Raw genomic sequence first — 25,385 nt, forward strand, 5'->3', positions numbered from 1 at the left:
AGGAATGTAACGGGATGTTCGCGGGATGGGACATCGCATGGATTGGTTGTTGTCAAGCAAACGAAATGTAATTCATCTTGTCAAGCATTTTTAACTTTTTTAACCGTTTCTTTTGCTATTATAAGACTTAACTACACCCTGAACACAAAGTTAAACTCTGCAAGAATAACTTGGTAAGTTTGTCAAGCGAAATAATGTTGTTTTAATGAGAATTTTCGATTAATTTTGGTAATTTGTCGATGGGACACACATCTTATGATCCTGTATCGTCTGATTATAATTCATTTATTTGACCTCTACTAAGCTTTACTTTAACCGTATTTCATGTCAAAGAGAACCAATGAAACCCAAAGAGAATTACCTCCTTTTCAAGGGGTAATATTACCTGATTCAACAAGTGAAAATATTATTTCTACTCGACGAGACGACAAACAAGGACTTCACAGTTCGGTATGGTCGAAAATAAGTGAAGAAGTTCTGTAAAGAAAGATGATTTCTGCCGGGAATTAGAAACCAATGGCTACGGTCGCTAAACAGGACTCTAAAACAGACCTTACAGAAATAAATAATAATGTTGAAAGCCAGGAAAAAATTGTGAATCGAGTTGGAAGTGCAGGAAGTAACACAACATGGCGTCTTGTTCTTCTTTCTTCCAAAATACGACAATCTTCTGTGTTATCATCAGCTACCAGGTCTGGAGTTCGTATTTTATCCTATAAATATGACAGCACAACACTAGAATCTCTTCTTGCTCAAGTTCAACAAACTCTGGGTGAAAAAAGAGTTGAGAGTATTGGGTTTATTGCCAATGGTCAACAAGGAACATTGCAGTTATGTGCAAATGGAGATCAAGTACGTATATTTATTGAAACAATACTTTATCTTCTTTTATGTTTCTTATTTATTTATGATTTATAATTGAAGAATCAAAATAATCTTTTTGGATTAGTTTTTAAAGTTTCGTGTGATAATCATTAATGATCATTGTCAGGTATGAATGTACATATATGTTGATCAGCATAATGAATACTTATCTATCCATACCTGTGTTTATATTTCTGCAGTAAATGTTTTTTGTTATTTCAAGAGCCTTTTAAAAGTTTTGTACTAAGAAATAATTTTTATTGTTATTTACCCCTACTTTAATCAAAAAAATCATCTTGCTAGCATTTGCTTAGAAACGGAAAGATGAAATTCAATTCTGGGAAAGGAAAAAATGATTATGTGGTTGAGTAAAGCTTCCTTGTTTTTTGTGTAACTTCCTCAGCTTTCTGCTTTTTATCTCAGCCTAAAGGCAATAGCTCTAACTGTTTTCATTATCTTCAACAAGACAATAGATAACAGTTGAATACATTAGTGAGATCTAACATGAACATCTTTGGTGGTTGATTATGCTAGAGGTTCTCCAGTGTTATGATGTGGATGGATCTTATCCATTAACTATATAAGATAAAAAGTCAATAAAAACTAAAAAAACTAGAGAATAAAAACTCATGATCCAAATTTTCAAACCTGTTTGAGAGTAGTATAATATTAATATTAGTATAATAAGAATATTTTTTATTATGGTAATGTCCGTAGCTGTCCTAACTCATCCCACAAGATCTTTAATCTAGTAATATTTAATTTATATTATGTATTAATTATATAAAGTATATTTTAAAGTCCAATTGACAATTTAACATCAATGACACTACTAAATGAACTGGTTTTAGGTTTGCTGTAGAAGGTTATTAAACAGTACATAGTGCTATATATGTATGATGGCCAAAACGTAGATAAATTTCTTGAACCAGTCAGAAGTTGCCAGTTTTCTCTTCCTATACATATACAATTTGTATATCAAGAGAACAGACTGTTGAATTCCTTAGAATACTTCTACTGGAAGTCATCGCTGGTCCATCATCCATACATATTCAAGTTTTTTTGTTTATATATATATATATATATATGTATATAGCTAGGTTGTTGACAGGAAATACTATTGTATAGCAGCTGTATTTATTTTTAGAACTTCATTTTCATATAGTCATCATATAGGAGTATTACTCTTGTTTATCTTAATTCAATTTTCTCTTGACGCAATGATTAGTAACATTAATTAAGACTTGTCTGACTCCCAAGATTTTCCTTCAACACCATCTCATGTTTTCAGTATTTGAAGGTTCAAGTCTCTATTTTTTTAGAATTCTATTGAGGAACATGTGGTAAAGTTTCAGGCTTGTTATATAAACATGTATATTAAAGTGTTGCATCAATTGACTATTCATTGTTACTATAGCGAGGGATAATGTATACACTTAACTGAAAAAACGTAGTTGGGTTCGAGAAGGTCATATCATCAAGTAGGGTATATGGGAATCAAGGGTGTCGTAGTATTAGTGCACTTTAGAGAAGGGGTTTGTTAGGGCTCTTTCTTGTTTTACATGTAAGGGCTTTCAACAGGTTCTCTGGTTTCCTCCTTTCACAAGATCTACGATTAAGACAAATTCCAATTTGATCTGTAAGTTGGATGTGCCCAGCTCAGAGGTTTTGTAAGGGTTTGATCTGTGTGTTAGCCATGCCTTGACTTGATCAGCCCAGAGGTTGTTTCAGGGTTCAATCTGTGAGTTAGCCATGCCCTGACTTGATCAGCCCAGAGGTTGTTTCAGGGTTCTATCTGTGAGTTAGCCATGCCCTGACTTAGATCAGCCCAGAGGTTGTTTCAGGGTTCCATCTGTGAGTTAGCTGTGCCCTGACTTAGATCAGCCCAGAGGTTGTTTCAGGGTTCAATCTGTGAGTTAGCCATGCCCTGACTTAGATCAGCCCAGAGATTGTTTAAGGGTTTGATCTGTGAGTTAGCCATGCCCTGACTTAGATCAGTCCAGAGGTTGTTTCAGAGTATTGATAAAATTTGAAGCATTTTTGAATGTTGAAGGTACAATTTAAATATTAATCACATCATATCAATGAAACTATAGTATTCTAGATTATTAACTAAGTGTAATTAATGATTTCAATTGTATTACCTGACGTATGGCTTATTGATAAATAATGCTTTGTCATAACATTTTCCAGGTAATCTCACTTCGAACCCTCAAAGAGCAAGGAGACATTAGGAACTTTTTCACCCAGATAGTGAGTACTTGTCTTGATAGCACGTCATCAGGAGCAGGGCTGGATTTCCTGGCCTGTCCACTGGCACAGAGCAGTGATGTTATACAAGTACTGGACTTGCTGGAGAATCTGACCAAGGTAATATAGATGAGGTCGTGAGGAACACTATCACTTATTTATGTGTCCTGGATACTCTTTAACTCATCAGCCAACTGTAATGGTATGGTATGTTCGTTGCCACTAAATTATTACTTGCTTGTTACCATGGTAATTAGGTAAACATCTTGATATTTTAAGAATGTAGTGTACATTATATAGAGGATATTACATGGGCGCGCAGAGATACGAATTTTATCTTCGAGTGTTCAATTGATATCTCATGAATGAGTGCAGTGAATGAGTGAGATATCTAAATTGAACACGAGAAGATAAAATTCGTATCTCCAAGCAGCCATGCAATGTTCTGTTTATTATATAGATATCGATGAAACTTAAATAAAACAAAAGCTTAAAAATTCTTTATTAAAATACGTTACCATGTCAACAGTGATATCTTCACGTGTGAAAGATATGGTATCTTCCACTGTCAAAAGATATCATGTTTTCGACCCTAGAGAAAACCTGGTATTTCATCGATATCTATATAACAAATATATACATCAATATGTACTGATGTATTTATTATTTTAGGTGTCTGTTGGTATGACAAAAGAGTTGATGGGTGCTGATGTAAGAAGCAATCCCAACAACAATGATGATAATACTAGGTGAGACAGATACTTGCTTGAAATCATTGCTTGCAGTCATTACAAGACATTACTCAGATTATAGAGTGGGGTGCATACTTCCCAAACCTGGTATTTTCAGTAGTGAGTAGAGTTTCATCTTGATTCTCTTCTATTTCTCTGGTTATAGCCTTGAGTATTATTTCTTTCTTTACTAGGAATGCTTTTCAGCTATGGTGCAATGTTTTCCCATTGCAGACCATGTGTCATTCTCTTAGCTTGAAAATAAGATTCTTTATTTGAATCGTATTCATATTCATGTGTCTTCCTATACACCACTGTCAAACAAAGAAATGATACTCTAGAGAATAACATGTGGTCTGAAATGGGAAAACATTGCACCCATTGAAGTGGACTTGATCCATTCAGTTTTGTTAGTGGAATAAGATCTACTCTAAATTATTGATTGTATTGAATGTATTTGTTGTTGTGACAGTTCCTTCCCAGGTGATTTATACTTTAAGAGTGAAAAGATGAGAGGATGGTCAGGGGCACAACCACAGAGTATCAGCAACTTTGAAAAAATTAAAACTGTAGGAAAAGGTAATAGAATAATGTATAATAAATATGATTGTTTGAGAAAGCTGTAATTGATAGCCTCCACACTCCGCACTCCGTACTCCGCACTCCGCACTCCTCGCTCCACACTCCACACATTTATTGTTTTACACACACAACTCTCAACTCACGTTAATTTTTGAGGAGGGAGGAAAATGGGAGTAAAACTCTCATGGCATGGGAGAAAACAGAGGATACAATAGTGATATAATATGACTTACATATAACTATATTTTCACTTGTGATAACAGGTGCATATGGAGCAGCAGTGCTGTACAGGAAGAAAGATGATGACTCACTTGTTATACTAAAAGAGATTACCCTACATGATTTAAATGCTGTTGAACGGCAGATGGCTATGAATGAGGTATGTCATCCTCACATCCTTTCTTCCTCCCTTCTTTCATTGTCTTTATTTCATTGCTTAACTCTCCACTTCAAATCACTATTACTTTGACTGTGCACTTTCTCTTCACTTTTAATTTCATTTATTTTTTCTCATATTTTTTCTCTCATTTGCTTTCATTCCTTCTTTTTCATTTTTCTTACTTCAAACTTCTTTGTATTCATATTCTGTTTCTCTTTTAATCCCCTTGCCCCTCTATCTATCTTCTTTGCATATATTTTTATTATTAATTCTTGTATTTGCTTCATTCAGGCCAAGGTTTTATCCAAGCTTAGTCTCCACCCTAATATAATTAGTTACTATGATAGCTTTGAGGTAGATGGTACCCTGATGATAGAGATGGAATATGCTGATGGAGGGTAGGTCACACTATACTTGACTTTTTAGACATTATTACTTTGTCAGAGTAAAAGCTGAGAAAAAGCCTTTTACTCCAAGGAAGAACAAACATCTGCATGTCAATATTGTTTTGAACGTTTTTCTATGTATTCAATACGCCAACACAGTCCCAACTAGTAACCACTAGTCATTCTTATTCACTTGTTGTATTCAACACGCTAACACAGTCCCAACTAGCAACCACTAGTCATTCTTATTCACTTGTTATATTCAACACACCAACACAGTCACAACTAGTAACCACTAGTCATTCTTACTCACTTGTTATATTCAACACACCAACACAGTCCGAACTAGTAACCACTAGTCATTCTTATTCACTTGTTGTATTCAACACATCAACGCTGTTCCAACTAGTAACCACTAGTCATTCTTATTCACTTGTTGTATTCAACACACCAACACAGTCCCAGCTAGTGATTATCAGATGATTGATTGACTGGCTGTTTTGATTGACAGGTCATTAGATCAGTACTTGATGCGTCTGGACAAAGACATGGATGAAAAAGACATTTTGATAATGTTTCAGCAAATGCTGTCTGCCTTGAAGTATATCCATGACAACAATATTTTACACAGGTAACCATAGCAACTCTTGAATAGTGCCTGTTTAACTTAACATTTTTGCTTTAATCATCATAATGGATGTGAAAGATTATCCAAGATGATACTTGTTAATGTTAATATAACATTTTCAGGGACTTGAAGACAGCCAATATATTTCTAACAAAAGACACAGTTGTAAAGTTGGGTGATTTTGGTATCAGTAAACAACTTGAAGGGTCCAAAGCCAACACAGTCTTGGGGACACCTTACTACATCTCTCCTGAAATGGTGAGTGATGGCATGCAATTAAGGTGAAGGATCAGTGTAGCAGTTTTTTAAGGGTTTGATCTGTGAGTTAGCTATGCCCTGAATTAGGTCAGCCCAGAGATTGTTTCAGGGTTTGATCTGTGAGTTAGCCATACCCTGACTTAGATCAGCCAAGACATTTCAAGGTTGGATATTTGAGTTAGCTCCTGACTTAGATCTGTTCAAAGGCTGTTTGAGGGCTAGCTCATGTCTTTAAACAGGACCACCTGGTTTCCCTGTTTATATTCATTGTATTGTTTATATGTGTTATCCAGTGTGAAGGCAAGGATTACAATCAAAAGAGTGATGTATGGGCTCTTGGCTGTATTCTCTATGAAATGGCCTCAAGACAGAAGACATTTGAAGGGTCCAACCTTCCAGCATTAGTCAACAAGATCATGAAGGTAGTGTATGTCAAACCAATTGACATTCTCTGACCAACAAGGTGCATTTTTGGTCTAGCTTGGGTACAAATGACACCATACTAATGCACCATGTTCATGGTCTTACAATTGGCCTATAACAAATCTTTATTTTTTCTTTTTTTGTTTGTTTGTTTGTGTTTTTTTTGTGTGCTGGTTGGAGGTTAGAAAGGATGCAAGTTAAGGGATATCTTTATCCATTTTTTCTCCCATTTTTTCTCCCATTCATTTCCCATTCATTTCCCCCTCATTCTCATCTTCTTAATTTTGATATTTTGCAGGGTCAATTTGCACCAATAAGAGGCAACTATACTCCAGAATTTAGAAACCTGGTTAGTACTGTGACAATATTCCGGTCAGGGGTGGGGTTGCAGGAGGGGGGACAGGGGTGGGGACCATTAGTGACCTCTTGTTAATTACATTACTTAAGACAGGCATCTGGGATCAATTTTATGTTATTTATGCTGTGGGGGAAGGTGTGGGGTTCACTTTGAATGGTTATATCCCAGATTTGAAGGGGTGTGTGTGTGTGAAGGAGAGGGGAGGGGAGGGGCATGTGTGAAGGAGAGGGGAGGGGGGTGTGTGTGAAGGAGAGGGGTGGGAAGGGGGGTGTGTGTGTGTGTGTGTGTGAAGGGGAGGGGAGGGGAGGGGGTGTGTGTTCAAATAGGTTACATTGTATATTATGTGTCTTAATGGGATCATCCAAACTCTCCTGGCTTCCATGATTACTGGGGAATGTTTTCTTTTTGTAAAAAAAAAAAACATTCTCACACACCACTGGGAGCTATTGACTTCTTTATTTCTGAATAACTCAACATATGCATTACTGTAATACATCATTCTTATCATCGCAACGTGGTTTCCATGAAAAACTACTCTAAAGTCCTTCCAGCAATGCTGGCCTAGGTTTGGGGGGGGAGGGGGGTACTGTGGGGCTAACTAACAGTCATGGCAGACAGCGAAAAAGCAACTGATGAAAACACTGACCACGTGACTAATATCCCTCGGCCCAGGCTCCAGTGGTGTGAGAAGACATTTTCCACTTATTTCGTTCCTCAGCCAGTGGAAAATACTACTTTTATTAAAAAAAACAGTAATGTTATTTAGTAGTCATAAGAAAAAAAATATCAACTTTGTGTTAAATACTCAAGATAACTGACATAACAATGATTAACACAATGAAAGTATTAACTACTTCCATAACTCGAAAATGCTTTACTCAAATGAATGAAGAAATATTTCTCCATCCAAGTATTCACTCCATGTCACTCCATGTAGCTAGACGTGAAGTATTTCCAAATGTTGAGGAGAATAGCAGTATAGTGCATATCTATTTTATTATAAGAAAAAGTATTGCATGAAGAACTAATTAGGTATACTTTAATGACATGATTGTTATCTTTGTATTAATCCAGCCAAGTGCTAATGCGTTATGCAGTCAATTACGTGTTCTTTTGTATACTATTTATAGTGTCAATTGTGTTTAGTAATACCTAATCCTTACATTAACGTCATCAGGTTGTCCATATTAGGCATTGACTATTGTTTGGTGCAATATACCAGACCTTACAACACCCGGCTATGCTTCACATTAACGTCTCTTTTTAATTTGCTTGGGCATCTTGCCATTATTAACTTTCTGGACTCGTGACATGTGTGAAAACGTTATAATTATATTCAAAACTGGTTGATAAAGACACCCAGAACCTGCCTCCTTACCGCTATAACCGCTATATAAATTATCTGGCTTATTTTTGGGCTATTTTCTTCTTGATCTTAAATTTTTGAGTCGAGGGTATGAGAGCAATTTTAAGTGTTTATTTTAACGATATAAATGTGAAGATAACTGATTAAGAATTCATCGGAGATCGGTATGGTAAAAACAAACACCTGTTCTGAACTAGAACCAGCGGTAAAACAGACTCGTCTTTATTCTAGTCCTGTCCTAGTAACCTGTATTCGTAGCTGGTGATGTACGAGGTTCTGTAGTGACTGATTGGTGACGGTATTAATGTTTACTTATGTGATTGTAAAATGGTCGCTCAGTTTATCCATCCTATGAAGAAACTTCAATGGATCGACGAAATTAGTTCTTTACACCAACAAGTAAGTTGCTCTGTGAAGCTTTAAATTTCGTTTTGGCTTTCGTATCCTAATACGGATGAACAGACAGATGAGTAGTGTTTAGAATGATAGATGTCTATGTAAAGGAATCAATATTAGGCTAAAGAAATAGTTTGGTTTATCGGTCCAGATATAGGATGTTTGTTACATAATACTTTCACTTCATACCGTTGGACCTATACTGCCAAAAAAAAAACCGGGTTACAAATAACGAAAACTGAATGGAATAAGTTGATAGATTGAATGACGGATCTCAGTATTGGTTGAGCCTGCGTGTATGCGGTAACAGAGTTTTTAACCGGTAAAAAATTGTACGTTTACAGAGGACAGCTATCCGAACAAAAATTCGTACACCTAGCCGTGCAAATTTGGACCCGGTTCCCCGTAAACAGAACGTATTTCTTATACATTTAAAGAGACGGTTCTGCGTGAACGGTATGTACAGGTCAATTTTTTGACTGGTTGAAAATTCGTCCGGTACCGTGTAAACACAGCTTGAAATGAAACACTTGACACTTGAGTTTTAGGCCAAGTGTTTTCCACTTTCGGTACAGTGGGTTAGAATAGAATATGATTTACAAAGAGAAGAGTTGCTGATCAGATGTAATATATTGTACTAAGTAGTTCCTAGTCTAGCACTAGTTCGAGTCAAGACGCTGATCATCAATGAATTTTCAAAGGATTGAAGACTTGAACTGTTAAAATTATTACTTATTTTTCGATCAATGCTGGTTTTGATTTCTTTCCTCAGTAGAAGCCAGTTCTCTCTTGCTTGTTATCAAACTTAGCCAGGGCCTTCCCCACCCCACCCTACCCCACCCCACCCCACCCCACCCCACTCCCTAGGGTTAGGGTTAGGGTTAGGCCTAAGCCAGTGCTCTATTGCGTGTGAGTAAGAGTAATTTTTTTTTGTTTGTAATGAGACAGAGTCAGGGTCTTCCCCACCCCACCCCATCCCCTAGTAGCCAGTGCTCTATTGCTTATGATGAGACAGAGTCAGGTTCTTCTCTTGGTATGTATCTAGTTATCAGTATGATGGGCCCCCACCCCACCCTCCTTGATTCATGCCATCAAGAAATAAATAGAAGCAAAAGCAACTGTCTGTTTACTTGAGTCACTCAATGCTGATCTATTTGTCATTGATTGGTACCTTTTCAGGTGAAGGACATCTTACAGAAAGAGCCCGAACTACGGCCCTCTGTTACTGACCTCCTCTACGAAAGAGTCCCTAAGGTACGTTATTCCACAGTTTACAGCACGCCACATTTATACCCAGTTTCCCCATTCTCTCTGTTATAGGAGAAGTGATATATCACATGCTAACTTCGAGTGTCTGTCTGTCTTTTCGTTACAGCTGTTAGCTCGCTATGACGATCCCACGGAAGACGAGCTCAGTAGTTCCATGGAACAAAACATGAGGAAAAAGACAAGGTATCCTTGCGCGTTTGAAATTTGTATTGCGTGACGTCTTATCTAGGTAATTGCGTTACATTTCATTGTATAGTAACTGATTGCGTGACGTTGATTTGTTTGTTCAGGTCTCTATTCTTTTATCTGGACATGACGACAGTCAGTATGTATCCAATAGAAACACCAGTACGAGCACAGCTGGGTGAGGTAAGGGATCAAATAGACAAACCTCTATCTCTCAATCAAGCTTTGTTTAAATCTATTATATCGTTGTTTAAGGTGGCTGTTGGTACATCTCACGTTACCGTGGTAACACTAGAGGGATCGGTGTACACGTGGGGTGATAATGGGTGTGGTCAGCTGGGTCAGGGGGACTTGATCAACAGAGACAAACCAACCTTAGTCGAGTCGCTGAAAGGAAAATCCATCACCAGGTAATGATTGACAGCTGTCACTGATGTCACGATTTTCTACATGAAAGCATATTTTAAAAAAATATCCTTCATTGTACTTGATGTAATTTATGACGTACCCTTTATATGATAATGACGTCATACATGACGTCAAAGTCACTGTCAATGTGTTTTTTCCAGAGTGGCTTGTGGAGATAATTTTAGCGTCTTTGTAACTGACAATGGTATTGTCATGACAACGGGATCGGGCGAACAAGGCTGCTTAGGACACGGTGACTGGACTAGTATCTCACGGCCCAAGCTGATCGAGGGGTTACTAAGCGTTGACGTCACTGCTGTGTCTTGCGGACCACATCACGTGGCTGTGGTGTGTAGTGATGGTCTGGTGTTTACTTGGGGTAAAGGAGCAGATGGAAGACTGGGACTAGGAGATGAAGAGAATCAGTAAGTAAGACGTTCAGTACACTTAACCGAAATATGGCGAACAATTTGAAAAACTATGGTATGCGAACAGTTTTTGTATGATAAGCGAAATTTTCAAGCGGCCATTTTCTTTGACAATTTGGCGCATGCGCGTACGTTTTTCAGCCCTGTCCACGTTTAGTGTTCGTGGTTTCCCTGTGGTGTGTTTGCATCGCAATATAGTATTGTATTAAAGGACACCAATGTAATCGATGACTGTAACTTTCATTTTACAGTTGTGTTCCATGTCAGATATCTTTAGAGGTGCCGGTATCTATACGGGATGTACGGTGTGGTACTGATGGTACGATGTTCCTGACAGACACTGGTGCCCTGTTAGCATGCGGCAGGTAATGGATAATGTATATGGCGATGCCATTAATGGTAGATAATAGTATCGCATGGTAGAAGAGAATCGCGTGCTCTCCGTAACCACCACTGCTGGAAATCTTCTTCAAAGTCGGCGTTTTGTCAGATCATGAAAATTTTGTAAATTACGTTCTGATGATAAGACCACAGATAGATAGGAACTTGCTCGATCCGTTGCGTTGAGGTCGCATCTTTTATTCTAATCTGCGAAGTATCGGGATTTGGTTTCTGAATGTTTTTGTGCCGTCTCAATGTTGAATGTCTGACTCACTTTTTCAATCAATCAATCTCCTTTTGTATCTGCATTGGTTTGGCCAACTAACATCATAAACTATACTTACTACAGCAATGCTAACAACAAACTTGGACTGAACAACAGACAAGGGTTTCTGATGCAGATGAAGAACCTTCTTAACAAAGTAAGTCAATGCGCTATGAAATCACGCATGCTCTGTCTATGCTTATTGGTCGTTAGCGTATTCATGATGGTATTCCTGTGGACGGGCGAAAAGGGTATGTGTGGACGGGCCTCTTAGTAAATGTAAATAAGAGAACCCACTGCTACTCGTGTGAAGCGGGCGCCCATCTTACAAGGCAGCTATGCTACCCAGATATTAGCCTGTTTTCAAACTATTATTTTGCGCATCCCTGTGAAACTCGTCCTATCGATAATAATAGTTAGTGTTTTGTGCAGGTTCAAGTAGAAGTCAAGAAAAACCCCACCGCTGTAAAAGCATTATCTCGTTACCGTGTCATCGACGTAGCCCTGGGACCTACCCACAGTGCAGTGCTGGTGGAACCGGGTCACGTGTATACATTCGGAGCCAATAGCGAAGGTCAGCTTGGGTGTGGTAACACTAAACCACGTGATGCGCCTGCTACAGTTAAACCACTCGAGGAAAAGACTGTTACGGTAGGTAGAACTGATTATATATCATATATATTAGTAGTAGTCCAGGCAGTAGCATGGTAGATTGGGTTTGACGAGCATCGATGATTGGTGATGATGGTGGTGATGATAGTGATGATGGTGATGATGGTGATGATGATGATAGTGGTAATGATAATGATGATAGTGATGATGATAGTGATGATGATGGTGATGATAGTGATGTTGGTGATGATTGTGGTGATGATAGTGATGATGGTGATGATAGTGATGATGAAGATGATGAAAATGGTGATGGTGATAATAGTGATGGTGATGATAATTTCGATGCTGATTCTGATAATAATGGTGATGATGTTGAATAACGATAGTGAAAGTTAAGATAAAAGTGATGATGATGATGATGACGTTGATCATGATGAATACTACTCTGATGTTAATATTCTTATCTTTCTTTTTTCAGATGGTTCTGTGTGGTGATGGTTTTACAGTGGTCGGTACAAATGACAACACATTGTTTTACTGGGGGTGTCGTCCATCAAGGCGACAGCGTAAAGCAAGTGAGAATGGTGACAAGACTGATACAGAGACAGCAAGCCTCAAGAAACACAAGCGAAATGCTAGTGGAAGCATGAGTATTGGCAGCTCTGACAGCCTGGATTACTCATCTGGGTAAATGACTGTCATTAATCTTGCCTTCTGATTGGTTAAAAGCTTGTGCCGGTGATCAGACATGAAGCACCAGCCAATTCCCATCCCTCCCTCTCCCTGTCGTGCATTATAGCTCTCATAAGTCAGTGTAATATCATTTCTTTACTATTGTTTCCATAGCAACAACAATGGTCTGGGAAGCAGCCAGACGTTTGCAGTGCGTCGTGATGGTGTACTTGAGTTATCTCAGGGGAGGACAGAGCGAGGACGAAAAGAAGGGGTACAAGAGGGAATGGCGATGCCGTTGTCTCAGAAGAAAAGAAAAGATGCTGTGCATGAAGACAGTACTGGTGCCCTAGACCTCATGGATAGCTGTGCTAGTCTAGCAGACAATACAAATACCAGGTACAAACATTACACAACATAAATGATAAAATCTTGTCTTGATGCTTTGTTTCTAATACTGCGTACTGTTTCTTTAGTCTTGCTCTGTCAGAGTTCGACTTTCAAGACAATAATGGTTCCAAAGAGATCGCCAAGAACTATATCCGTATGTCCTCTCGTAAGGGTCGTCTGAATGGCCAGGTGGGCATGGGCTCTCTCAGGATGCATGATAATGAGCCTGTGTGTACCCCCATCTCTTTATTCCATTGGGACGCTATTTGTGGCATTGATGATAATGACTCTGAATACCCTGTCTATTTACAGGTAATGTCTGTTTACAGCGATTAAGTCATGTTATTGCATGATGATGATGACGATGATTATGCAAGATGATGAAAATAAGTTGATAATGGTGATGAGGGTGATGATTTAATGATGATCATCATAATAGTTATGATTTTGACGGTTGATAAAGATGATGATTATTGTGATGATGATGATGATGGCGATGATGGTGATGGATGATGATGATGGTGATGGATGATGATGGTGATGATGATGATGGATGGTGATGGATGATGATGATGGTGATGGATGATGATGATGGTGATGATGATGAGGATGATGGGGATGATGGTGGTGATGGTGATGATGATTGGGATGATGATGATGATGGGGATGATGATGGTGACGATGGATGATGATGAGGATGATGGGGATGATGTTGGTGACAATGAATGATGATGGAGATGATGATGGATGATGATGATACATGGTGACAAGTTTAATGATTATTGTGATTTATTTGCAGGATATTAGTGGTTATGGAGAGAATATTTTCATTCAAATAGAAACAGCAGCCCCTCCCCCTCGTAAACGATCAAAGAAGAGATCATGTAAGAAAGGAAACGAGAAGAAATCCAGTAAACGAGTCAACGAGAGCCAAAATAGGTAAGGACCAATTCTACCCGCACTATCCCCAACAGTTGTGTTTGTTCACTACTGTACTCAGCATTGTGTTGTGTTATCTCGTTCAGTTCTCGTCTTGGTCCAGCGTTGGATTCATCAGTCGGTTCAAGTTCCTCTGAGATGGAAGCCTTAGGAGAGGTAAGAAATATTCCACCTTTAATTTTGTCTTTAGTTTTAATAATAAAAATAATCTTAACTAAGAATAGAGATGACGCACCTCTGGCCCACACCCTTCCTCTGTAGAAAGCTGTCTTTTGACCAAAGGAGTAAGACAGACGTGAGTGACTCTTTTTCACGGTGCATTGTTTAGGCTCCCACATGGATAAGAAACGAGCTCAAAGAAGGTATAATAGCTTCCGAAGCAGTAGACGACGATGCAGACAGTGAGGAAGAAACAGACAGTGATGGTCGGACAGACAGTGAAATAGAAGATGGGGATGACGGTGAACAGGATAAAAACAAATCTCTTAAGAAAACTGGTAAGTCACGAAACATTGCGTCACACAATATGGATCTGTCACACAATCATGTGTTAACGTAGGCGATGTGTCATAGTGTGATTCGTAACTAAGGGATATGTCACGGTGTCATGCGTAGCGAAGGGATGTGTCACAATGTGTTTCGTAATCAAGGGTTATGTCACGGTGTGATGCATAACGAAGGGATGTGTCTCGGTATGATGTGTAATATAGGGATATTTCACGGTGTGATGCGTAACGAAGGGATGTGTCTCGGTATGATGTGTAATATAGGGATATTTCACGGTGTGATGCGTAACGAAGGGATGTGTCTCGGTATGATGTGTAATATAGGGATATTTCACGGTGTGATGCGTAACGAAGGGATGTGTCTCGGTATGATGTGTAATATAGGGATATTTCACGGTGTGATGCGTAACGAAGGGATGTGTCTCGGTCTGATGTGTAATATAGGGATATTTCACGGTGTGATGCGTAACGAAGGGATGTGTCTCGGTATGATGCGCAACTAAGGGATATTTCACGGTGTGATGCGTAACGAAGGGATGTGTCTCGGTATGATGCGCAACTAAGGGATATTTCACGGTGTGATGCGTAACGAAGGGATGTGTCTCGGTATGATGTGTAATATAGGGATATTTCACGGTATGATGTGATGTGATGATAACGAAGATGTGTCATGGCCGGGAGGGAGTGATGAGTGACGGGAGCATTTGTGACAGACTCATCTATTTCTGGTCAGGTACTTTATTAACGTCAGCAGCCACCAATTCTTCACAAGGAACCAACAAAGGCGACAAGTTAAGGAAATCAATGTCAGAAACCATGATCGTTGGCGGCGTTGCCATAGCAAAGTCCTTAGAAACCGAACTATCAATCAGCATTCATTCCAGTAAGACTTCCTTGAAGCAGACGACGGAGACTGGGGACAAAGATAGTGTGACACAGGTAACCCTATACAGTTCGCTCAATTCTCTCCCTTATCATCCAATATTGGAGATGTTTTCTTAGATCGCTTATTTGTTTAGGTGGACGTGATATCTACTACATCTTCACAGTTACCATCCTCAAACCATTCAGTAGATAATCTTAGCATATCCCGTGTGTTCCCGCGTCCCGCGAGTAGTCCCGCCAGCGGACAGTCATCGAAACACAAGCGCACATCGTCAGAAGGTCAGCTGATGGCGATGCTGGCTTCACCGGACAGTGGAGTCAGTGAAGCTGCATCAGCAGAGAAACTGAACAGCTCCAGTGAAGGATCCGATCAAAACCGAGCAAAAACTAATAGTCTAGAGTAAGTAGGCTTACTGAATCATACTGGTAATGCAGTGATATTATCATCATTACCGCCGCCACCACCATCACCACTATTATTATCATCACCACTATAATCATCATCATATATCACCATGCATCACCATCAAATATCAATCATCATCATGCATCACCATCACCCTTACCACCACCACCATTACCACTATTATTATCATCACCACTATCATCATTATCATACATCACCATGCATCACCATCAAATATCAATCATCATCATGCATCACCATCACCCTTACCACCACCACCATTACCACTATTATTATCATCACCACTATCATCATCATCATACATCACCATGCATCACCATCAAATATCAATCATCATCATCACCATCATAATCATCAAAACCATCATCATCATCGTTACCATGGTCGTCCACATCGTTACCATGGTCGTCCACATCGTTACCATGGTCGTCCACATCGTTACCATGGTCGTCTGATAATGTCTTGTAGTAACATGTCTAACGATAACAGCTAACGAATCGTATATTGATTTCATTTCCTCAGGGTAAAAAAGAGAACAGGGTAAGTAATAACCGTATTCCATAGGGAACCCACACGACTATATATTGTCATTAATCTATTTCTGTGATATTCTGCCCAATCCCAGACCACCTTCTCCACTGGCTTCACGTCAAACAAAATCTATCGCGTCCACGCGACCAGAGAGACCACACGATACCAGAAGACCTGTAGGACGATCACGATTCAGTCAAGCTGCGAACAGAGCAAGGCCTGGGTAAGAATCATTAGTAACGAATAGAGCTGTGTGACGTCACTCGTATAAAAATAAACGACTTCCGGGTCCAAAACGTAAATAGTTATCTTGTTTTTTCTTTGTGAAAGGTTTTGAGTTAGACCATTCTTTGCTTTATTTTTTAGCGTTTTTGTGAGTAGTTGGACCCGGAAATACGTCACAACTTAAAACAGCTCTATAGGAGCCGCTTAGGATAAAGAACTGATGAGATCAAAAAGATGCGTCATCTCAGTCCCACAATCCTATGCGGCATAGGTTCGTTTCAGAACAAAGTAAAAACGTAATGAGAGAACATTTCCTTTTCTCATTTTTACTCCATTCGTTTGGTTCTCTTTCTATTTTGTTTTTGATTTTAACCGCCAATTAAGTTAGGAATGAAGTAATTCTAAGTATCATTGATCATGGCGTGTTTCATCGATGAAGAGCTTTATGCGTGCGTATTTCCACCATGATTTGATCGTAAAGTGCATTAACAGAAACATCTGTGATGTGTGAGTTACATTAACATAGCTACGAATAAAGTAATCCATTTATCTATTGTAAATCATGTCGTTAATGTTTCCTGTACATGATATTTCTGCCTTGTTTTATTCATTGTAATATTCATTATTTTGACTATTCAATGTTAATCACCGTTGAAAGGTGCTCACTGTAGGCAGTATCGTAACGCGAGAAGTCATTATCAACCGAATATTTCCATTTGTATATTTTCATTCCCTTCTCTGCTGTTCTTCTTTGACACGTCTTTTTGTCGTACAAGGTTGGTGTTTATTCTTCGTCATTTAATACTTTGAGTCTTTGTCTTTACCGTGTTATCGTTTTAACAGACTGGTGGCCTGTCACGGTATCTTTCATTACCGAAGGATGAGCGATAGATTGGTATTATATCGCTACAAATCACCTTACATCTCAATATTATCAATGACTTTAGGACTCAGAATACCATTCTTGTCATTTTTAAGGCATATAGAGTCTTTTAGCTATCAACAGCTATTTTAAGGTTAAAACCTTCCACTGATTAGGGCTTCTAGGGCACTAGAATGTAATGATGAGTAGTGCGTTGGGAGCGATCCTTGTTATTTAGTTGTTTTGGTTTGTTGGCTATTTTCTTTGTTTGATTTCCTTGCTATTATTTTTCTCTTAATTGTCGGTGATCATTTTCCCATTCTACTTTCTCTATTGACTCGTGATTTTACGTTACGTGTCTGTTATGATCATTTCGCGGCCCATTCTATTCTCGATGTTTCTATTTACTCGTGATTTTATACGTATCTGGTAAGATCATTTTTCCCATTCTATTCTCGATGTTTCTATTTACTCGTGATTTTACGGTCGGTACGTATCTGTTATGATCATTTTTCCCATTCTATTCTCGATGTTTCTATTTACTCGTGATTTTACGGTACGTATCTGGTAAGATCATTTTTCCCATTCTATTCTCGATGTTTCTATTTACTCGTGATTTTACGGTACGTATCTGGTAAGATCATTTTTCCCATTCTATTCTCGATGTTTCTATTTACTCGTGATTTTACGTTACGTGTCTGTTATGATCATTTTTCCCATTCTATTCTCGATGTTTCTATTTACTCGTGATTTTACGGTCGGTACGTATCTGTTATGATCATTTTTCCCATTCTATTCTCGATGTTTCTATTTACTCGTGATTTTACGGTCGGTACGTATCTGTTATGATCATTTTTCCCATTCTATTCTCGATGTTTCTATTTACTCATGATTTTACGGTACGCATCTCGTATGGTCAAATCCATTTTCCATTACCTACGAACGCTTTCCATACATTATTCATATTTACTTCAGTGCAAAGAACGTCTATGAGGTCAGAATACAACCTATAGAATCATTCAATTACAAGATTTCATGCTGACAATTGGTCAGTAGATAGATGTTTCCATTCCCGACATGCTTCGCTTCAAGATATACTCATTAGTCCTTTTCACAGTTCCCAGCGCCATCTTGAAAGGTAGTCGTGCCTTTGCATCGAAGCGAGACGAACGATGAGCGGGAAATGATAGAGACCTGTTTTTAACACCTTGGACAATTATTCACGTCTCTATCATTGCAAGCTCACCGTTCGTCTCGCTTCGATGCAAAGGCACGGCTGCCTTTCTAGATGGCGCAGGGAACTGTGAAGGGGACTATTAATCTTCCTGAAGGTCAAAACAAGCAACAGACAGAACCCGATAGAATGTTCCATAAGACGAGGCAGGATATATGCTTCAGATTTGATTCATTTCCATATTGATGTAGTGTAAAAAGGACGATAATAACGAGTAGTGCACACTCTCCCAACGATGGTTTAGTAATCTTCAGTCATATTATACAGTGTATTTGAAGAAAAGAATTTTTGTAACATTCTCAGTCTTGTAATAATTTGTTTTATTGATAGACCTTCCAGACAAGTAGACTATAAGGGCAAGATGAATACCGACCTGCGAACCTTACAAACAAGACACGAACAGGTAAGATATATACCGTGACAACACTTTAAAGGATTCCGTCCACAACCAATGGGAATTGGGTACATAGATGGTGTGATCTGATTGGTTGGTCTACTATGAGCACTAATTGAATCAATAAGGACGGGGAAAAATGGGAGGATTCCAAGTCATGTAGAGAGTGATCGTTATCTGATTGGTTGCAGGTTGTAAGCGAGCTGCAGCGTGATGCTATTGAGGCACAGTTGGCTCTAAAACAAGAAATTGAGAAGCTAAAAGACGAAAAGGAAGAGGTTAGTGATCAAACCACTTTATGCAGATGATTGCCCCTAGGAGGGGAGGGGTTAGTGGTCAGACTGAATGCATATGCTTGTCCCTAGGAGGGGAGGGGTTAGTGGTCAGAGTGAATGCGTATGCTTGCCCCTAGGAGGGGAGGGGTTAGTGGTCAGACTGAATGCATATGCTTGTCCCTAGGAGGGGAGGGGTTAGTGATCAGACTGTATGCAGATGCTTGCCCCTAGGAGGGGAGGGGTTAGTAGTCAGACTGTATGCAGATGCTTGCCCCTAGGAGGGAGGGGTTAGGCTACTGTTTGGGATAACATTTATTCATATACTTAGAGTGAACAGCAACTGAAGCAATACCAAGAAGGAGAATCCAAGAGACTAGAGCAGTGGAAAGCACAGCAAGAACAAGAATCTAAGGTATTTTTTCACATACTTTATGACGTTATGCTGATGATGACATCACTTTCTGATCGAGTCACATGACGAGCATTTTTACTTCCAATTTTTAGGAAAAAGAAACTAGACTCACAGAAGAAGTTCAAAATTTGAAAACAGAATTGTTAAAGGTTTGTATTCAGTTGATCCACTCAGCATGCAACACAATGCAACCAACATACTGATTAGTATATTTCCTTGCAGCAATATGGGAAACTACAAGATAATTATAACGTTGTGATTTCCTTGCAAGAGCAACTTGCAAGACTGCAACAGGTATGGCAGCTGTGAAATACCACTTAGAACCCAACCTCACTAGAACATATTGTTATTGGTTTATGTAATAGCATTCTGTATTCATATTGGTTAATGCACTAGTAAAGATCAATGTCTAATCATGTCAAATGTGTTTTGATTCCCATCTTTAGGAACAGTTACGGCAACAAGCAAAGGAGAAAGTAAGTTAAGCAATATTACAAAACATTTCTAGCTACCACACCTATGTTTGCCGCAAAAGACAATGGTGGTGTTTGTGTTGAAAAAGTTTCCTTTGTTTTCTCCAACAGCGACAAAATTCCAGTCTAGTCAATCAAAACAAAGCAAAGAGCTCTGTTTGCAGTACGATGTAGATGATGTTAGATGATGTTGAACAAACTGAGCAGCCTGGCTGTTACTAAGAAACAAAAACATCACGAAAAATGTACACACTTCATGAATTGTCTAACAAGAGTTGCATGAAGAACGTAAAAAGTGATGTTCACATTTCATGAATCGCAGGCTCGTATAAAGAAGGACACTACACCTTAGATGTACGACACCTGACTGAATGATAAGTACATGAATAACAAGAAAATGTTAAATAATTAATTGTACTTAGTACTACACAGAATTAATATATGTACATGGCCCACCATTCATATTAATATAATATATATAACATATTTATAATTATTATACAGTTACACTTTTGCACACAGAAACAATCAGACATCATAAAAAGAAAAATCTACTGCAAAGATTTCATACTGTCTTTCTCTCATCTTTCCTTTTGTAAAAATGAATGAAACAAAACTAAACTACTCGCTGTAACATGATACACATTTATTGCAATAAAAATAGCTGAAATGAAATAAACTTGTTAAATGAAGAATTTTATTATATACATATAATCTGTCTATAGACCAAATGAGTGTTACTGTAAATACATGCTAGTCTTATTGGCCTCTAGTGAGAACTGATAAATATTAGATTTTAAAGTGGGAAAACTATAAAATAAGTAATAAGCCAGTAAAGTCTTTTAGTTTATCATTTATTGCTCTGATTATTAAATATAGATACTGTATATAATATGTATAGTCCTGCCAAATATTGGAGTGTGTAAAGTGATAGCGCAAGGTCACATGATTTGCTGATCATGTGATCATCTATTTCCCAGTTGATCCATATCCTCCAGCACCCCTTGCAGTGTCGTCAAGGTCCTACAGATACGGATTAATATCCATGTTTAATATCTATGTTATTTGCTTAAGACAAATTAACCCAAGACAGTATCTGCTGGGCTAAAGATTGAGACCTATGTATATGTAGGGGTAGAGAAAAACCAATTCTAGGTTCAGGTTCTGAGGGAATATGAATAGGTATGATTTTGACTGGCTGCATGCTTTAAAAAAATTACTCCTCAAAGAATAGGAAAAAAAAGGGTTCTTCGAGTGTAGGGGTAAATCTCAACTAGTAACCAAAGTCTTAAACACTCCAGGTCTTATACACCACATGTCATGAAGGAGGAAAGTGACCTTAAATGGAAGGAAGTTGTTGCCAGTCTCAAATATGCTTCTATAAAGCCTGGTTTACACCTGCAACAGAATTGAAGTTGGGAGCAGTTCTCGCATTAAATCACAAGTGAAGACTGCTCATCATAGGTATAAGCACAAGCCATGCAAGGTGAAACCTTGCAATTCTGCTTCTGACTGCGTTTTATGACTTTCACTTCATCATAAGCTGCTTCGGCCTCCAATTCTGTCACAAGTGAAATCCAGGCTTCACATGTCGTATTGACAAGTCTTAATACTCCAGTGTAAGCAGGCTTAGCCTCACTTCTGATGTCGGTAAACAAAAACAGAAATTAGAATAACAAAACAAGCAAATCCTGGATTGGAGGCTAAGCCCACATGCACTGAAGTTTTGAGAGTCGTCAATTTCTATATGGTATCTTACCTCCACTTCAACTAACGCCGGCATGCTAATTCTCTCCACCACAAGTTGTGCTACTCTATCTCCTTGATGAACTTCATAGTCTTTCTGCCCAAGATTAAACAATACCACGCCTACGTTTCCACGGTAATCCATGTCAATCACACCAGCACCAACATCTATTTGATGCTTCCAAGCCAAACTTGACCTGTAACAAATAACACACTTAAATCTCTGATATGGGTGCTATCCCCAAGATATCCCATCAAGCATCTTTAGAGGGATTTTCTTGATGGGTAAAGTATGGATGTTCCCACTAATACAGCTTTTATTCTAAGCCATAGCAACTGCTCCTTTATCCAGAAAATGATTACAAATGCAGTTTTTTTTGTATCCACTCCAATATCAGCAAACAGTTGCCTCCCTCCAGATAGTGAACTATTGTCCTCCCCACCCCGCCCTCCAGATGGTAGTCAATAATTGCCCTCCCCACCCCTCCCTCCAGATAGTAATCACTTGTCCTCCCCACCCCTCCCTCCAGATGGTAAGCAATATGCAACCCATAATGAAAAACAGTTTTCAAAATTATCCATAATTCAGATACGTTTCTACACAACATTTTTAAATTCCTCAAAGATAATGCCTTCATTGGAGTAAAAGCAAAGGATTTTTTAATTGATCACAGAGCTGAAGTCGAGGGGGTGTGAAACGTGGTGCACAACACAAATGCAAAGAATGTTTTCTTACTCAAATTCAAGTATAAGTAAGACTTACCTTGGAGCAACTCTCCCATAACATCCTTCAGGGATAGCTACAGCAATATCCGTCTTTACTAGTGCTTTACCAGAAGCAGGAATAACGACATCGTAAGCGCTATACAAGTCATAACCAGCGGCATGTGACGATCCTCGAGTGGGGGTGATCGCTAGCTGTGTGAGTCTTTTAAAGTACAACACTTCATCGGCATCTTTTGGACAGGAATATAACCCAACTGATGAAAGAACAGTTGATACTAGCTGGCCCATGGTTAGTAATGAGATAAGAAATATTTCTTATGAAGATTATACCTTGCTAGTCACCTAAATAGTGCCTTTCCCGCCAAATTATTTTAGTCCCAAGCCTCCACCAACACAGAAAGCCCAAGCTTTCAAAGTTTCACGTACTTTTTACGATTGTTCTCCTGCCTCAAGATCGATCAACATAAATCATTTTCTTTTCTTTTCTTTTTTCTTTAATCTACATTAATAATCATCCTTTCAAAATGTTCTGATTTATGTTCTCTTTTCGTACACTAAAAGTACGGCATTGGGCTCCCTGTGGTTTAAGGTTGCAGTTCACCCCTCAAGTCCATAGCAACAAATCTTTGTGTGATTGTCCACTGAAGACAATCCTAAGCTTTATATTATAATGACTTTATAATTGAAATATTGAATTGGTAATTATATGCTAAGAATAATTTGGCATTTTCCCAATAGAAATCCCTCACATTTACATACTTTGGCCCCTCTCCTAAAAAAGTTGAACTAAGCTGTTCCTTATCGATCCTTTTACGACCCTTATTTAAAAAAATATTATTACAGCTACTTTCGTTTTTGTTGTTGTTAGAATTATCAAAATTTTTTAATTTACCTTTTTTTTATTTTATCACACTATTAAAACACAGATTTATTTAACTGAATGGGATTATTTTCTATAGTTACGTATTGATATCATTCTTTTTCAATACTTTCTTGATCTGTGGCTGGTTTAGCAATCAGTTGTCTTTCAATTTCTTGTTCACGTTTCTTGGCATCTAATTTGTTCTTTTCTTCTTTCTCTTTTTGTACCTTTAATTTTTGTGCTCTTCTCTGCAGCACAGAAAATAAGACCATTCAGAAGTTAGTCAGTCAGTGATGTGACTTAGTCACTTATTCTCAGATCACCCATTTCAGATCTCATACTAACAGCACTTTTTGAAATAGCGGTCTAATTTGGTGCAAAATACGTGCACTGAGACGTCAGAGTATAGAGTTCTATATAAAAACTTATCATTATTATTATGTAATATTAATGTAGATGAGGTTAATAGTTTTTACCTTGAGTCTTGCCACTCTTTCATTTATTTGTTCCATTTCAAGATGTATTCTATTTAGTTTACTGTGATAACTTTTAACCTGTGAAATCTAACGTTATAATAACAAGATTTTGATTAGCGACATTCATCACTACACCGCTGAATTACACAACAAACTACAAACAGACAAACAGTTACTTACGATCTCAATCAGTGCCTTTGCTTCTTGACTTTCTCCAAATTTTGCATTTTCTTGCTGCATTGTCTCAATAAGTACGCCTTGATTTTTACTAGAAAAGTAGAAGAAAATACTTTATGTGAATCTATACTTAAACCAGCCATTGCATTATCAGCTGATATATAGGTTCAGTGTTTATCAAGCAGTGTTCACTAGTTGCAGAGTTCTGTACCATTGCAGAGTAGGTGCAGAGGTATATCCAGGGGATCCTTTAGGTATCCCCCCCAGACCTACCTATCCTGTCAAGGGTTAATTGTGAACTCCCTTCCCAGTTGCAGTACATTTGGTAATGACCAAGTGTTATGGATGGAGGGGAACTGCGTGGTGAGTCAGCCCCCTCATGTGAAATCCAATTTCCATCCATATCTATTTTCCCTTTCCTCCCCTAGCACAATTTTACACATATAGCACGCAGGCCATCATTATCATCACAGTCTAAATTTCGCCTTATGGGCAGGGAAACCCCACAGAGCAGAGCTCCACTACGGGGTCCTTGTTTTCTAAGCTCAAAGATAAGCAGCATGTCGTTCTTACGTTAATTCATTCATTCTTTCTTTCATGTTATCCATCTCAGGAAGGAAAGCAGAGAGTACTCCAGTGCTCAACATCTCTATCGCAGCTTCCGTTTCTTTGCTCAGACTTTCCATATCTTTTCCTTCTTGTTCAAGGGCTTCAACTTCTTGATCGACCTCTCCGATTGCTTGAGATACTGATCCCTCGAAGTCAGCTGCCGCCATTTTTACATAAACTAATTTATCCTAAACGAATAGAACTTTTCTGTACGTTTCTTTCTCTACTCGTTGTTCAAAGTGTTTTCAAAATAGAAAGAACATCGATAATTTTTCGCTTGAACTCATGGAAAATACCGAGACTAGTCGAGACTTCTCGACCAGTCTCGGTATTAGTTCGTATTATTTTCGGTAAGTGTTCGGAGAAGTTTAGTGTGCTGGCCGCTGACCGTACA

The 25,385-nt window shown here is 38.5% G+C and overlaps 2 protein-coding genes across 2 annotated transcripts; one reads left to right on the forward strand and one right to left on the reverse strand.

Moving 5' to 3' along the window:
- Positions 1–42: 42 nt before the first annotated feature.
- LOC116296272 (uncharacterized) lies at positions 43–21,074 on the forward strand. Its single transcript, XM_089036318.1, has 36 exons — positions 43–173; positions 334–852; positions 3,058–3,234; positions 3,787–3,863; positions 4,318–4,424; positions 4,691–4,806; positions 5,098–5,204; positions 5,704–5,823; positions 5,943–6,078; positions 6,372–6,500; positions 6,800–6,850; positions 9,801–9,875; positions 9,997–10,073; positions 10,181–10,259; positions 10,332–10,486; positions 10,646–10,909; positions 11,164–11,277; positions 11,643–11,715; positions 11,991–12,209; positions 12,649–12,857; positions 13,017–13,241; positions 13,319–13,544; positions 14,032–14,171; positions 14,258–14,327; positions 14,500–14,668; positions 15,411–15,616; positions 15,697–15,962; positions 16,512–16,529; positions 16,615–16,743; positions 19,172–19,244; positions 19,427–19,513; positions 19,839–19,922; positions 20,015–20,071; positions 20,145–20,216; positions 20,369–20,398; positions 20,507–21,074. The coding sequence occupies exons 2-36, from the start codon at positions 517–519 to the stop codon at positions 20,567–20,569; spliced, it is 4,536 nt and encodes a 1,511-aa protein (XP_088892444.1). The 5' UTR covers positions 43–173; positions 334–516; the 3' UTR covers positions 20,570–21,074.
- Positions 21,075–21,232: 158 nt separating this feature from the next.
- LOC116296262 (uncharacterized) lies at positions 21,233–25,265 on the reverse strand. The gene is made up of 7 exons (XM_031704264.2): positions 24,956–25,265; positions 24,386–24,473; positions 24,206–24,292; positions 23,857–23,977; positions 22,905–23,121; positions 22,155–22,338; positions 21,233–21,418 (listed from the first exon to the last, which is right to left on the reverse strand). The coding sequence occupies exons 1-7, from the start codon at positions 25,156–25,158 to the stop codon at positions 21,365–21,367; spliced, it is 954 nt and encodes a 317-aa protein (XP_031560124.1). The 5' UTR covers positions 25,159–25,265; the 3' UTR covers positions 21,233–21,364.
- Positions 25,266–25,385: the final 120 nt, after the last annotated feature.

This window comes from Actinia tenebrosa, unplaced genomic scaffold, assembly GCF_029948245.1.
Source record: "Actinia tenebrosa isolate PJP-AT-01 unplaced genomic scaffold, QUT_ActTen_1.0 PGA_scaffold4__44_contigs__length_22323623, whole genome shotgun sequence".
NCBI lineage: Eukaryota > Metazoa > Cnidaria > Anthozoa > Actiniaria > Actiniidae > Actinia > Actinia tenebrosa.